The following is a 13464-nucleotide window of genomic DNA, read 5'->3' on the forward strand; positions in this document are numbered from 1 at the left end:
AAAAACTAATTTAGTACACGTGTTATGAAAAACGATTCTAGACCCGGATTTGCATACTACGATCATTAAGCTAAACGAAATAGGTTAAGGCCAAATATTTGGTCAAAGAGAACTTTGACAAGTGTTCATGTTTGGCCTTAATAAAACTTGCCTATAACTATTATACGTGACAGGATCCTATGCCAAATCTACTCGATTTTAAGCATGCAATCCTATAACTATTTTATAGATCTACAAACACTATAATAAAATTAGCCTACTTTGATTTGTAAGGTGGCTCTGATACCACTGTTGGAGATTCGTGTAACTTTTAGAAAATAATTATTTTAATCAATTTGTCAAACAAACTGAACGCAGCGGAAAACATGTACACGAGGTTCGGTTCTAAACCGTTTCCACCAGTGATCTCATTACAATCAAAATAGGTTGTATAAAATTAAAGAATCGTGACATCCAAGAAAGACACCTTGGTTCAACGAACGATCTCGCTAGATGATCGTTGATCACGAAATCATATTTGTTCTTTTGAAACGATTTCAAATGAAACCTTTAAACTAAAGAAAATAAAGTTCAAAACTTTACTTACCTTTTTGCGTAAACGAAGAAACTAAAGGTTGAGTTGTACTCGCCACCGGAATCTTGAATCTTCCGGTTATCCTTGAATTGAAATCAAGTATGAACTCACAGAAGCCGGAGCTTGCGATTTTAAAAGATTGGATATGGCGATGATGTAAGGAGAACAGGAGGAGTCGTCAAGAAACCCTAGGTAGAATGAATGACCCCACCAATATTAATAACCTAACCCCAAAATCCTTTTTTTTTCTCATTCTTGATCCATGTGTCGTATATCATATATATATATATATGGAGCATTCCTTCAAAGAAGTTATATCCAATATGCATATATATCTTTTACTATTAAAACTAAAAATAAAGAATTGTAATCCAATTACAAATCCTTTTGTCATTATCTTATAATTATCTTTAATTATCTAATATATATATATATATATATCATAATTAACAAATTAATTATAATATTAATCCGGCTGTCCGTAATTATTCTAAATAATTACCCGTTTCTTTTATTACGCTTATAATTTCGTGATCCGGTGATTAACGATTAAAACACCGCTAAATGTTCGTTGCCCAAAGTGTAACTCTTTGGGTCGTACCTTGACGGCAACATTGAATTATAATCGACAATTGAACATTATATCCAACAATAACAACGTCAAGAAATAGGTCACCGCAATTGGCACCAAGATTCATGGGCATGGATGGGCATAGTGCATGGATTGCAAGAGTTCATGGAAGCACGATGAAGAGTGTCATGCTCATAATCGGGTCTGAGACAAAAATAAATCGCTTTGTCACGTGTAGCCGAAGACCCAAAAAATGGTGCAAGGATTCAAGATCCAACACGACAAATTCCCATGGGAGAGTAGCGATAATGTTTTAAAATAACCGGGTTGGGGGTGGTGAGAATAAAATCATCATCCCAAGTAGATCTGGTGTTTGAGCCCTTGGCATAAACAAGTAACGAGTCGTCACACACACATACTACCACAAAACTTGTGAATGGTAATATATAAGATGAGAACATATAGTTGTCAAAGGTGCAAGGCGTAAGGGGTTAGCCTTGTGCCTATAGTATAAAAATACCTTTTTAGGGGTCTTGTACATGTTTTAGGCTAACTTAGGTTAATTGTAAGCTTCTTTAGGGCCAGTGTAATTGTTTAAATATTTCTCTATGTGCTAATAAAGCTGTGTCTTTGATAAACAAAATATCTGAATCAGATTTGCTAGACACCTAACTAATTATGGTGACTTAACATTTGCTACACATCAACTATATATGAAGTCGTCGTCATCATCATCATACTCAGTAAATACCACCAATAGCAAAGCAAAGGTAGGGTCCGAGGAGGGTAAAATGTAGACAACCTTACCTCTACCCCGTAGGAATAGAGATGCTGCTTCCAGTGAGACCCCAGCTCGATAGTAGTTTTGCATCAAGCGTTGGACATAAGACACATAACACTCAACAATTGGGACAAAGACCGATTAGTGCATGTACCCTTTTGTCTTTCAGCTATCAACGTCACCACATAATGCATGATTAACCGTCCTCAGTTTGGATATTGCATATATTATTAAGTGTTATCAGTTCTTTGAATAATTATCTTAATTCATCTGTTATTAAAGTGGTATCCTAAAACTTCTCATCTTATGCATCCAGGAAGGTCCGTCAACTTAACAGGAAAGGCGTTATTCCTGAAGAACTTACTGCTCTAACCTATCTCACCATGCTGTATGGATTTTTCCTTTTCTTTTCTTTAAAATTTTGTTAATCAAATTCCAACTTTAGTTTTAGAAATGTTTAGAGATGATCGTTTATCTATCCACAATGACGGTTTCATTTCTATATGCAATCAATTATATCTTCATCTATGCAGTAAAATTGATCAGAACGTACTCACTGGTCCCTTGCCCGCGTTCCTTGGAAATTTTTCTCACATGATAGCGATGTAAGTGTAAGATGTGTGTTAATTATTTATTTATTTCAGTTGACAACTAAGTCGCAATATTAGATTACTTCATTGTGTTATTATACCATCCTTTGCTGATACTTTCTCTTAATACTTCCATCTTGGTCAACTTTTATTTGATTGATCTTAACAGGAATTTGGACCACAATCAGTTCTCCGGTACGATACCTAAGGAGCTTGGAAATCTTAAACAATTAATCATGTTGTGAGTTAATCTTAAATGCTTATAGTTCTTCTATGTCTTTGCATCCCTTTAGCTTCTTTCTTTTTTTTCTTTTTTTTTTTTTTTAATTATTGGGCAGTTTCAGAATAATGAATAGGCTTGCAAGATATGAATAGACTCTAGGTTACATTAATAAAGTTATCTGTAAAGTTAGAGTAAATTACGATTTTGGCCCCTGTGGTTATATCACTTTTACCCTTTTAGCCCAAAAAGGAATCTTTTAACATCTGAGCACTAAACGTCTTTTTTTCTAACCCTTTTGACTCCCAACGTCTTTTTTTCTAACCATTTTGGCCCCTAAAGTAAATGGATGAGGTTAGTGTTAGGGGCCAGAAGGGTTAGGAAAAAAGACGTTGGGGGCTCAGATGTTAAAAAAAAAATTTTGGGCTAAAAGAGTAAAAGTGATATAACCACAGAGGCCAAAATCGTACTTTACTCATAAAGTTATCATCACTACCGGATTTAGTTGGAGAACAAGAAATAAATCGACTTTCTGGTTTTGACATTGCGAACTTAATCTCCCCCGTGCTTAGCTTGCCGGAGGAGCTTAGAGGTTGATTTCCATTTTGTTAGAGAAAAGGTAGCCGAATGGAAGCTTTTGGTACAATTCCTTTCTACTAATGATCAAAGCTACACGTCGTTTCCCGGCCTAGCTAGCGGGGGAATATGAGAGCTTTATAATATGAATAGACTTGGAAGATGAATATGAATAGACTCTAAGTTACATTAATCATGTTATGTGTATATATATCCTTGTAACTCTCATATTCATATACAGAAAACAATTTACTATTACCAAGTTAATTATCATTTATAAATTGAAGTTGGATACACATTTTAATATGGTTAAACTTTTCTACTTGTTTCAGGGCTATTAGTACCAATAATTTTTCGGGCACTCTTCCCCCGGAACTTGGAAACCTATCAAACTTGGAACTACTGTACGTTTACTATATGAATCGTACAAGCACACACACATATATAGTATCTTATAAAAAGCTAATTCATACAATCTTAACTCAAATTTGCAGGTACCTCGACAGTTGTGGAGCTAGCGGCGAGATTCCATCAACATTTGCCCGGTTAACAAAAATGCGCGAGATGTACTTTCTTTTGTTCCGTGAATATACTTTTCTCGTTTGGAATAAGTGAAAACCGGATATTTTATGATCACGCACTTTTGCTCTCCAGGTGGGCTTCAGACAATGCATTTTCTGGAAAGATACCTCCTTTTATAAGCAACTGGACAAAGTTAGAGAAGCTGTGAGTAAGAATGTAAATTATTTCTATACGTACACAAACTAGTTTTTGCCCCGCCTGCGTTGCGGGGCAATAAACGGAATATTTCTCTCTCATAACATGTGTGTCTGTATAGAGGGCAAAATCGTAATTATATTTTGAGCTAGAGGCGAAATCATAATTTTAAACTGAGAGCAAAATCATAATTTTGAGGTTGTGGGGGGATCATATTTTTATTTTGAACTGTGGACAAAAACGTAATTTTGAGCTGATGGCGAATCGTAATTTTAAGGTAGAGGGAAAACCAAAATTTTATTTTGAACTGGGGGCAAAACCGTAATTTTAAACGAAGGACAAAACCGTAAATTTAAACTGAGAACAAAATTAAAAATGAGTTTTTGAACCGAGGGCAAAAGCGTAATTTTGAGCTAGGGGCGAAATTATAATTTTATTTTGAACTGTGGACAAAAACGTATTTTTAAACGAAGGACGAAAGCGTAATTTTAAACTGGAAATAAAATAAAATTAAAAAACATGTTGGTCCAATGGGGGAGTGCCAGGCAGCTGCCTGGCACTATTCCCCCATCTTGTAATTGTATATGTAGATAATGTAAATTACTCATTTTGTGGATGTTTGATTTTGTAGGAGACTACAAGGGAATAATTTTGAAGGTCCTATACCAGCTAATTTTTCAAATTTAATCTCGTTGAAATCTTTGTAAGCTACATGTTTTCTCTCGTTCTACATTTTCTCTCTTTAGATATCTCCGCCTATGTTTATGCAGTTACGTGAACTTTTGTAGGCGAATAAGTGATTTGCAGAATGTGAGTTCATCTCTTGATTTTATCACCAGTTTAAGGAATCTAACTGACTTGTAAGGCACACAAATCTCTGAGACAAAGAGTGATATATATATATATATATATATATATATATATATATATATATATATAGGGAGAAGATCATGCGAGAACCACACCTCTTATTGTGAGAACCGCGAGAACCAATGTGAACACACCAAAAATGCCTAAAAATAGCTAAAAATCACACAAAAAATTTTTTTTTTGAATTTTTTAATATTTTTTATAAAAAAATCGCTACTTTTCGAAGCCATTTTTTAGCATTTAGCTTGTGGGGGGGGGGGGGGGGGTTAGGTTTTTTTTTGGGGGGTGGGGGTGGGGGGGTTTAGGTTTTTTTTTGGGGGGGGGGGTGGGGGTTAGGTTTTTTAGGTATTTTTAGCTATTTTAGGTTGTGTTCACATTGGTTCTCAAGGTTCTCACAATAAGGGTGGTTCTCGCATGAGCCCCTCCCTATATATATATATATAAGAGGTGGCAGAATGGGAGATTGAGTGGATTGGGTAACGGGTCGAAATGGGTTGCGTTGAGTTCACTTTTTCTCTACCTTAACAAGTGTGTTAAGTATTATTACAATAATTACAATATTAATCCAATTTTTGTGTGATGTGATTAAAACTACCTTTTTGGTAACTCTGGATCCATTTGATTTATTTTACCCATTTGACCCATTAGCGGAAAGGCATACTTGCAAATGGGTCGAAATTGCCCCTTTATTGTATTTCTATCTTCTTATGGAGTTTTCAGATATATACCAAGTTACTAACCATTTTTTCTTATGTTTTGACTAGAATTATAAGAAACGCGTTAGTTTCTGGTCCTATTCCGACAGGCATTATTCAATTGCAAAACCTAGTTACACTGTAAGTTATTAATTATGCGAAAGTTATGTGAGTAAACTTTTCAGAATTCTTTAGAAGTCAGTAAACTATTATTGTATCAACCTTCCTGCTATTTTTTATGCACTATTTATTCTCTTTGGCAGAGATTTAAGCTTCAACAATTTAAATGGTTCGCTTCCAGAAACATTAATGAATATGAGTTCCCTAGTTTCATTGTAAGTTATATACTAAACCTTCCTTACAATATCTGGTAGCTGTCACTGTTTCTCTTATAGGAAGTTGTTCAGTTATGTGACCCGCTATTCTACCGACCTGTGACCGTGATCCGTTTTACGAACCGTGACCCGTGAACCAAACCCGATTATAACCCAACAAGTTATTGTATTTTTTCTATTTATTTCATTCTTATACAATTGTTCTTAATGTGGTCAGGTTCCTTGGAAACAACAGCTTGTCTGGTTCTCTTCTTCCTTACAAAAGTCCGAATCTTCTAAACATGTAAGTTAATTATACAGATATTTGAACATTAATTGGTCATTTTTTTGAGATTTGTCTGTTATACAAGAATAAGTTGTGGTTTTGCATGAGTTTTGTTCTTTAAACAAGCTTTTATGATTCTCATTTTTTTGAAATTTTATGTTTCAGAGATTTGTCTTATAATCAACTGTCAGGATCTTTTCCTCGATGGGTGATTCCGACATGGTCAATGGCTAATTTGCAAGTGTATGTTTATTTCTCGCCTTTATTTTTTCAGGAATTTAGTGGCTAAAAACCTTGGTGTCATAACTTTAAATTTGAAATGTTTGCTTGTTATTTCAGGAATTTGGTGGCTAATAACTTTGAATTTGATAGCACAAATATAAGGTAATCATTTAAATATTTGTGTTGCGGTGGATGTGGGGGCATACCAGGTTAGACATGATAAGAAATGAAGTTTTTAGGAATAGAATAGGGGTAACTAGTATATCAGATAAGATTAAGGAGGGGAGGTTGAGATGGTTTGGCCATGTAAGGAGGAGGTAAACGACGGCTACAGTTAGAATCGTGGGAACTCTTATTGTCGAGGGAAAAAAGGAGTAGAGGTAGACTGAAACTGACTTAGGACGAGCGAATTAGGAAGGATTTAATAGACTTGCACCATGGTCGAGGATAGGTGTTCATGGAGACGTAGGATTAGGGTTAAGGACTTTTAGGAGGTTGGTACGGTTGGGTATTAGAGACTTGTCTTAGGCGCCTTGCTTTTTAGTTGTTTTTGGTGGCCTTTGCATGTTAGTGTTTGCCTTTGTGTCTATTTCTTGTGTGTCTGTATTACTTTCTTTATTGCGTCGTAACTTTAAAATGAATATTTCCAGGACCTATGTTTTCTAGTTGCTTCTAAAGTTGTTATATGCCTATTTATGATTCATTTGATGCTTATGGTTGAATGTGGCTTTGGAGCTGGGGGTCTCATCAGAAGTAGCCTCCTTATCCCTTGGGATAGAGATAAGGTTTGCCTACATCTCACCCTCCCCAGACCCTACTAGTAGCCTGGCTATGAGTGAGATTATACTGGATATGATTGATTGATTTATATATATGTGTTATTTGGTATGGTCATTGTTTTGAGATGTTAGATACCATTGTAAATTGGTAAAAGGTTAAACGAATAGTACATTAATCAGAGGAGTCAATATATACAACGGTATTTACAACTAAATGTTATATAACTGTGGAAAGGATATCAATCAAACAAATACAAAAGATACAACACAATAAATATAATATTCGGTGGCTAAGCCAAAGATGGTGGAAGGCAAAGACTAGACCGGAAATGAGTGAACAGTTAACGAGGTAGACCCTTAGTGAATATGCCTGCGTGCTGAAAATTAACCCGTATGTGTAGAACTTTAACTGCCTTGATGTGAACCTTTTCTCTTACGAAATGAATGTCTAGTTCCACATATTTAGTTTGTTGGTGCTGGACGGGATTTTCAAGTAAGTATACCGCAGAGATGGCAGAGGGTGGCAACGGCGGTCTCTTGCGGTGGTGGCGATGATGGGTGGTGGTGGTGGTGGTGATGAAGGGTGAAAGTAGAGCTAGCATATCATATCAGACACAACTCGATAACACATGCTGACCTAAGGGGCTAGACACGAACACGACTTGACGTGTCATTTTTTCAAACATGAACACGAATTAAATGTGTCATAGGTGAGAATCCTTGTGTAATAGGTGATTCCATTCCATTCACGAATCAAATGTGTAATGGAATGAATTTGAGGGAATGGAAATCCTTGTGTAATAGGCGATTCCATTCCATCACCAATCAAATGTGTAATAAGTTTCAAGAGAGCCATGCTTTTGAGAGTAAGATCGTTAAACACACGTTCAAGAGCATTCGTTCTCGCCCCCTTATTGTTCAGTAAGATTGATTTGATATGAGACGAAACCACAAAGTTGTGGAGCCACTATCTATGACATGTCCCAGGAGGTCATCCGACAGTGTCCCTTATTGTTCAAGAAGATTGATTGATTGATTTTTTTACTTCCTTTTCTTTCAAATATATACCCATTTCGTATCCCATTTACGAACCAAACGGCACCTATACCATTATATTTTGATTAAGTCATCCTTAAGTTTGATACTGATTACAGTACGGCTTATATACTATGATAATTTCATGTGGAGTGTAAAGGAAGTCTATAGCTTATATATTCAGTTCTGATTAGAGGTTGTTTTATATTATTTTAACACTAATTGCATCACCATTTGCAGCACTTTCCCAGGAATAAATTGTCTTCAGCGAGGCTTCCCTTGCCATAGGAACGCGACACCTTGTAAGTTCATTGTTTCTTATCCTCCAAGAATTTTTAATTCAACAAATTTAGTTATAATGATGCCATGGCGATTGATGATCATATTTGTTGTTTGCTAAAGATACCAGCTTTGCAATCAAGTGTGGTGGCCCAGAAATGAGGTCCATGAACATATTATTCGAGGCTGAGAATTCTACATCCCTTGGACCAGCTTCCTATTTTGTACATGAAGAAAAATGGGCAGTTAGCAATGGAGGCGTTGTCATTGACCGAATTGAACACGACCCATCATTTGTAGCTTCCACCTCAATCCAAGTCGATAACACAAGATATCCAGAACTTTACAGAACTTCTAGAGTGTCTCCAAGCTCTCTTAGATACTATGGTTTAGGGCTGGAAAACGGGCCTTATACTATGACCCTTTTCTTTGCAGAAACCGTTTTTAACCGAACCCCTAACACCTGGCAGGGTCATGGGAGGCGTCTCTTTGATATTTACATCCAGGTTAGATCTTTATTTTTCTTGGATATTCACAGTCTTGATTTTCAGTTATCATTGATTGGTTCACTAATGAATGTATTGGTTGGGTTGGTTTTACCTCATACGGGTCAAATAAAAAAGTCAGCTACATGGCGAGTGGGTGCAAATGGGGCGTCACTCCAAGTCTACTTTTAATGTGTAGAACCTCCTAAATAACTATTATTCAGTGATTTAGATTACTACTATAATAATATCGTTTTTTTAATCATAATTACACATAACTATGTATAAAAATAAATATTGGAAAAATATCAGAAGCTCAGCTTAACCCAACCTGACTCCTAAATAACTATTATTCACTCAATCTTTGTTTTATTGTTTTTATTTGTTCCATTTCTTTAAAGGCGACTTAAATGCATTCTTATTTTGTCTAGGGAAATCGTAGACAGAAGGATTTTGATATATCAAAGGAGGCAGGTGGTAATGGAAGAGCTCTTGAAAAGAAGTTTGATGTAATTGTGACACAAAGTTATCTTGAAGTTCATCTGTTTTGGGCTGGGAAGGGGACCTGCTGCATACCTGAACAGGGAGATTTTGGACCTTTAATTTCGGCCATAAGTGTTTCTCCTGGTATCAAATATGGAATATCAAATATGGAATATCAAATATGGATTGACTATTTTATTTTATTCTGATTCTAGTGATTGACTATTTCTTTTAATTACAGATTTCAAAGTTAAGAGCAGTTCAAACAAAACTGGAATGATCATTGGTATCGTAGCTGGTGTTACGTCTTTCACCCTTCTGCTCTTAGTTTTTGCTTTTTATATTACAAGGAAAAGCTCAAAACATGAGGAAGAAGACGGTAAATGATTTTAGTTCCATTATGTTCTCTTATCATTTTTGTTTCTTGAAGGGTGTCCTTACCCCCCCCCCCCCCCCTCTTTCATTTTTACCAGATTTTACTGGAATCGGGCCTAAAGTAAATACTTACAGCTATGCGGAACTGAGAACCGCAACTGAAAATTTCAGTAGATCAAATTTTCTAGGAGAGGGTGGTTTTGGACCTGTTTACAAGGTTTGATATTAACTGATTTGGTTGGAATACTGCTATACTTGTTTTTAGTGGCTGTTTCTGTTGTCAATAATACATAATAAATCTTTGTGATGTGTGAAGAGTAGTTCCCAAATTCATCGTTTAAAATATACATGCACAGTTGTTATTTAGTTTTGTTTAATAAAAAGTTATTACATGTCCCAGGGGATATTGAATGACGGAAGTATAGTAGCGGTGAAGCAACTGTCGGTGGCATCACACCATGGAAGGAGTCAGTTTATAGCTGAAATTTCAACCATTTCAGCTGTCCAACATTGGAACCTTGTGAAGTTGTATGGTTCTTGTATTGAAAAATCTAAAAGACTTCTGGTTTATGAGTATCTTGAAAATAAAAGTCTTGATCAAGCACTCTTTGGTATGTCAAATCTTTATACACCCTCATCATATTTTAGTAATATATTTCATATGTTTAGATAAAAAGAAGGAAAAAATGAATTCTTTTCCTGATGATCGATGTTTGTCTCAGTCTTGTTAAATGAAATGATCGTTACGTCCTCTGTATAAATACCTATTTTGACCCGTTACCTAATCCATCCGTTTTGGCACCTCTAGTTCTAATGTTATTTCTTTTGCAGGAACTTATCAACCGATAATCAAATTGTGTAACCAATAGGATATGGACAAGTATATGAAAATATGTAATCCTATACATCAACATAGCTTAATTCTGAAAAACATAGTTGTATACATAAATTATGAAAAGGAAATTCCAACCCATCTAGTGATCGTAGTTATAATATCAAAATCTAAATATCTTGATATCTTTTAGGGAAAACCAATGTGCACCTTGACTGGTCGACTCGCTTTAAAATATGCATGGGCACCGCAAAGGGACTGGCTTACCTTCATGAGGAATCGAGGCCTAGAATTGTGCATCGCGATGTAAAATCAAGTAATATATTGCTTGATGGAGAATTATGCCCCAAAATATCAGACTTCGGATTAGCAAAATTATATGATGATAAGAGAACACACATGAGCACCCGGGTTGCAGGAACAATGTGAGTTCTTCTAGCCTTGTTAAAGAAATATGCTATTTTTATTTACTACTAACTAACTAGTTATTTATAACTTGGATCCTATATAGTGGCTATCTTGCACCAGAGTATGCAATGCGCGGGCATTTAACATCCAAGGCTGATGTTTTTGGATTTGGAGTTGTTTGTTTGGAGATTCTTAGTGGGAGGCCCAACTATGATGAGAAAGTGGATCCGGAACAGAAGTATCTGCTACAATGGGTAAGATGATTGGGCCTTGGGGACGGACATATATATATGAGCCTAGCCGGGCCAAGCTCTCTCTTAGTGTTGGGCTTGGCCCCTGGATTGAAGCTTGAGTTTTGGCTCTCTCTGTATAGATTTAGCCTCTATGGGTTCATATAAGCTTGAGTTTTGGATCGCCTCTTATATAGGCTCATATATGCTTGGTTCATATGGACTCATATCAAATTAGAAGTGAACTTTTAATCAAACTTACGAAAGTTGTATTAGCCAAGATTAGCATGGGCTTAAATACATAACATGTGTAGGTACATCTAGTTGTCGAGCCTGAGCCAATTTAGTCCGATATTTAAAAAACTTTTTTCAGCCCTATTGTCTTGTCTATGCTCTTAAGCATGATTATTAGAGGTGGCAAGATGGGTGGGTCCGCTGGTTGGATAAAGGGTTGGAAAAAATTTAAGTTGAAAATGAAACTAGTCATTTTTTTAGTACGGTTCGATGATACACATTGCAAGGGTTTTGTTTTGACCTGCACACATGACACAACATTTGTCCAATTTATATTTTTAGCAATGGTTAGTCTTGAAGTATGATTACAAAACAATACTATTACAATAACTAGGTTGACACCCGTCCAATGGACGCGGGTACATCGTAAACATTGAATGTAAGCCTACGTTTATATGTAAAATATGATGAAGTTATTTAATGAATTCACATTCGCATAATACTTAAGAATATATTAAATTTGTCGACTAATTAAGTTTAGACACAAGAGAAGCATAACGAAGCCATAAATCATTTTAGGAGGTTGTATGCTTTTCTTTTGCACGCGAGGAGGTTGTATGTATCTGAAAAGGACTTGAGATGACTTTCAAACCGTTTGACCCATTCCTCTTTTAGCTAACTTTTGAGATAAAAACAACACAAATGGATCGAGTTGCCACCTTTAATGGACTAAAATTATCATGCTATATTTTTTTTTAAGTTTCTGGTTACTGTAATAACTCGTTACTAGAAAACTCATGGGATCCATCCATGCATCCTACTAACTAATGGGATCAGGATCATGCTAGTCATACCAGTATGTCAAATAATTTCTTCTATTTCATATATAATTATCAAAAGAATTGATGCTATTTCAGGCATGGAGTCTATATGAAAGCAACCGGCACTTGGAGCTCATAGATCCATCTTTGTCATCTTTTGACGAACAAGAAGCCACCCGTATGCTAGGTGTAGCCCTTATATGCGTTCAAACATCGCCAACACTAAGACCAGCAATGTCACGTGTGATTGCCATGCTTTCAGGCGACGTTGAAATAACTCCGGTCACAACAAAACCAAGTTACTTGATAGATTGGGATTTTAATGATCTTACCAACGCTTTCGGTGATGAAGAACCTTTTTCTTCTGAAAGTACAACCATGCTTACAACTACAAATACAACAGCCTCAATTAGTGTTGAGTCCACGCCATCATCCAGAATGTTGTCAAAGTCTTAGAGAAGGAAGGTGACACACCATTGTTGATAATTGTTCATACGGTTACAATGAGTTGTATAAAGGTGGTTCTAGAGCTGCGTAGGGTCGTTAGATACAAGTATGGTTTGTATGAGTTTAAAAGAACATCCGTACCAATATCGGTATAATCGAAACAGGTATGGGTATATGTTTTTATGGTTTTCAACCAACGTAAAACATGTGTCGCTATCCTTTTGGGCATATCATGAATTTACCTTTTTGGGTTACATGAGACAAACTGCAACGGTGTTCATTTCTTGGTTTCGTTATTTTTTCACTATATGTACATAAGTGGTACCAAACCGCAACGTAACTTTGTAAATCACAACTTTATGTTTGTAACTTTTACTTGATTTGGTTTGTTGCTTAGAAACTTGATAAACACATAATGATGGAATACAAACAATCGAACTTGATTTCCTAATAATATGCATACAGACTTTGACAACTAAACATATTTATACATCATGTATCGACGCCATGAAGAGTTGCGTCCCATGGTGGCGTTGGTTCTTAACAAATGTAATGACCCACATGTTTTTTGTAGGTTACACACTTTGGGTCTTGACACTTAACACCCGTAAATTTCAATACACGCATAACTGACTCTAAA

At 35.9% G+C, this 13464-nt stretch overlaps 1 protein-coding gene across 1 annotated transcript in view; it reads left to right on the forward strand.

The window, feature by feature from the left end:
• LOC110927097 (probable LRR receptor-like serine/threonine-protein kinase At1g56130) overlaps positions 1-13224 on the forward strand; it is a 29227-nt gene extending 16003 nt beyond the window's left edge. The window contains exons 3-24 of the mRNA XM_022170702.2: positions 2243-2314; positions 2460-2531; positions 2686-2757; positions 3645-3716; positions 3807-3878; positions 3967-4038; positions 4661-4732; positions 4818-4889; positions 5664-5735; positions 5858-5929; positions 6147-6212; positions 6360-6437; positions 6534-6578; positions 8471-8532; positions 8633-9015; positions 9426-9621; positions 9719-9856; positions 9951-10069; positions 10253-10463; positions 10878-11109; positions 11196-11346; positions 12474-13224. Coding sequence (XP_022026394.1) covers positions 2243-2314; positions 2460-2531; positions 2686-2757; positions 3645-3716; positions 3807-3878; positions 3967-4038; positions 4661-4732; positions 4818-4889; positions 5664-5735; positions 5858-5929; positions 6147-6212; positions 6360-6437; positions 6534-6578; positions 8471-8532; positions 8633-9015; positions 9426-9621; positions 9719-9856; positions 9951-10069; positions 10253-10463; positions 10878-11109; positions 11196-11346; positions 12474-12833 — 2761 coding nt within the window. The 3' untranslated portion in view covers positions 12834-13224. The remainder of the gene's footprint in view (positions 1-2242; positions 2315-2459; positions 2532-2685; positions 2758-3644; positions 3717-3806; positions 3879-3966; positions 4039-4660; positions 4733-4817; positions 4890-5663; positions 5736-5857; positions 5930-6146; positions 6213-6359; positions 6438-6533; positions 6579-8470; positions 8533-8632; positions 9016-9425; positions 9622-9718; positions 9857-9950; positions 10070-10252; positions 10464-10877; positions 11110-11195; positions 11347-12473) is intronic.
• The last annotated feature ends 240 nt before the right edge of the window (positions 13225-13464 follow it).

This window comes from Helianthus annuus, chromosome 2 (assembly GCF_002127325.2).
Source record: "Helianthus annuus cultivar XRQ/B chromosome 2, HanXRQr2.0-SUNRISE, whole genome shotgun sequence".
NCBI lineage: Eukaryota > Viridiplantae > Streptophyta > Magnoliopsida > Asterales > Asteraceae > Helianthus > Helianthus annuus.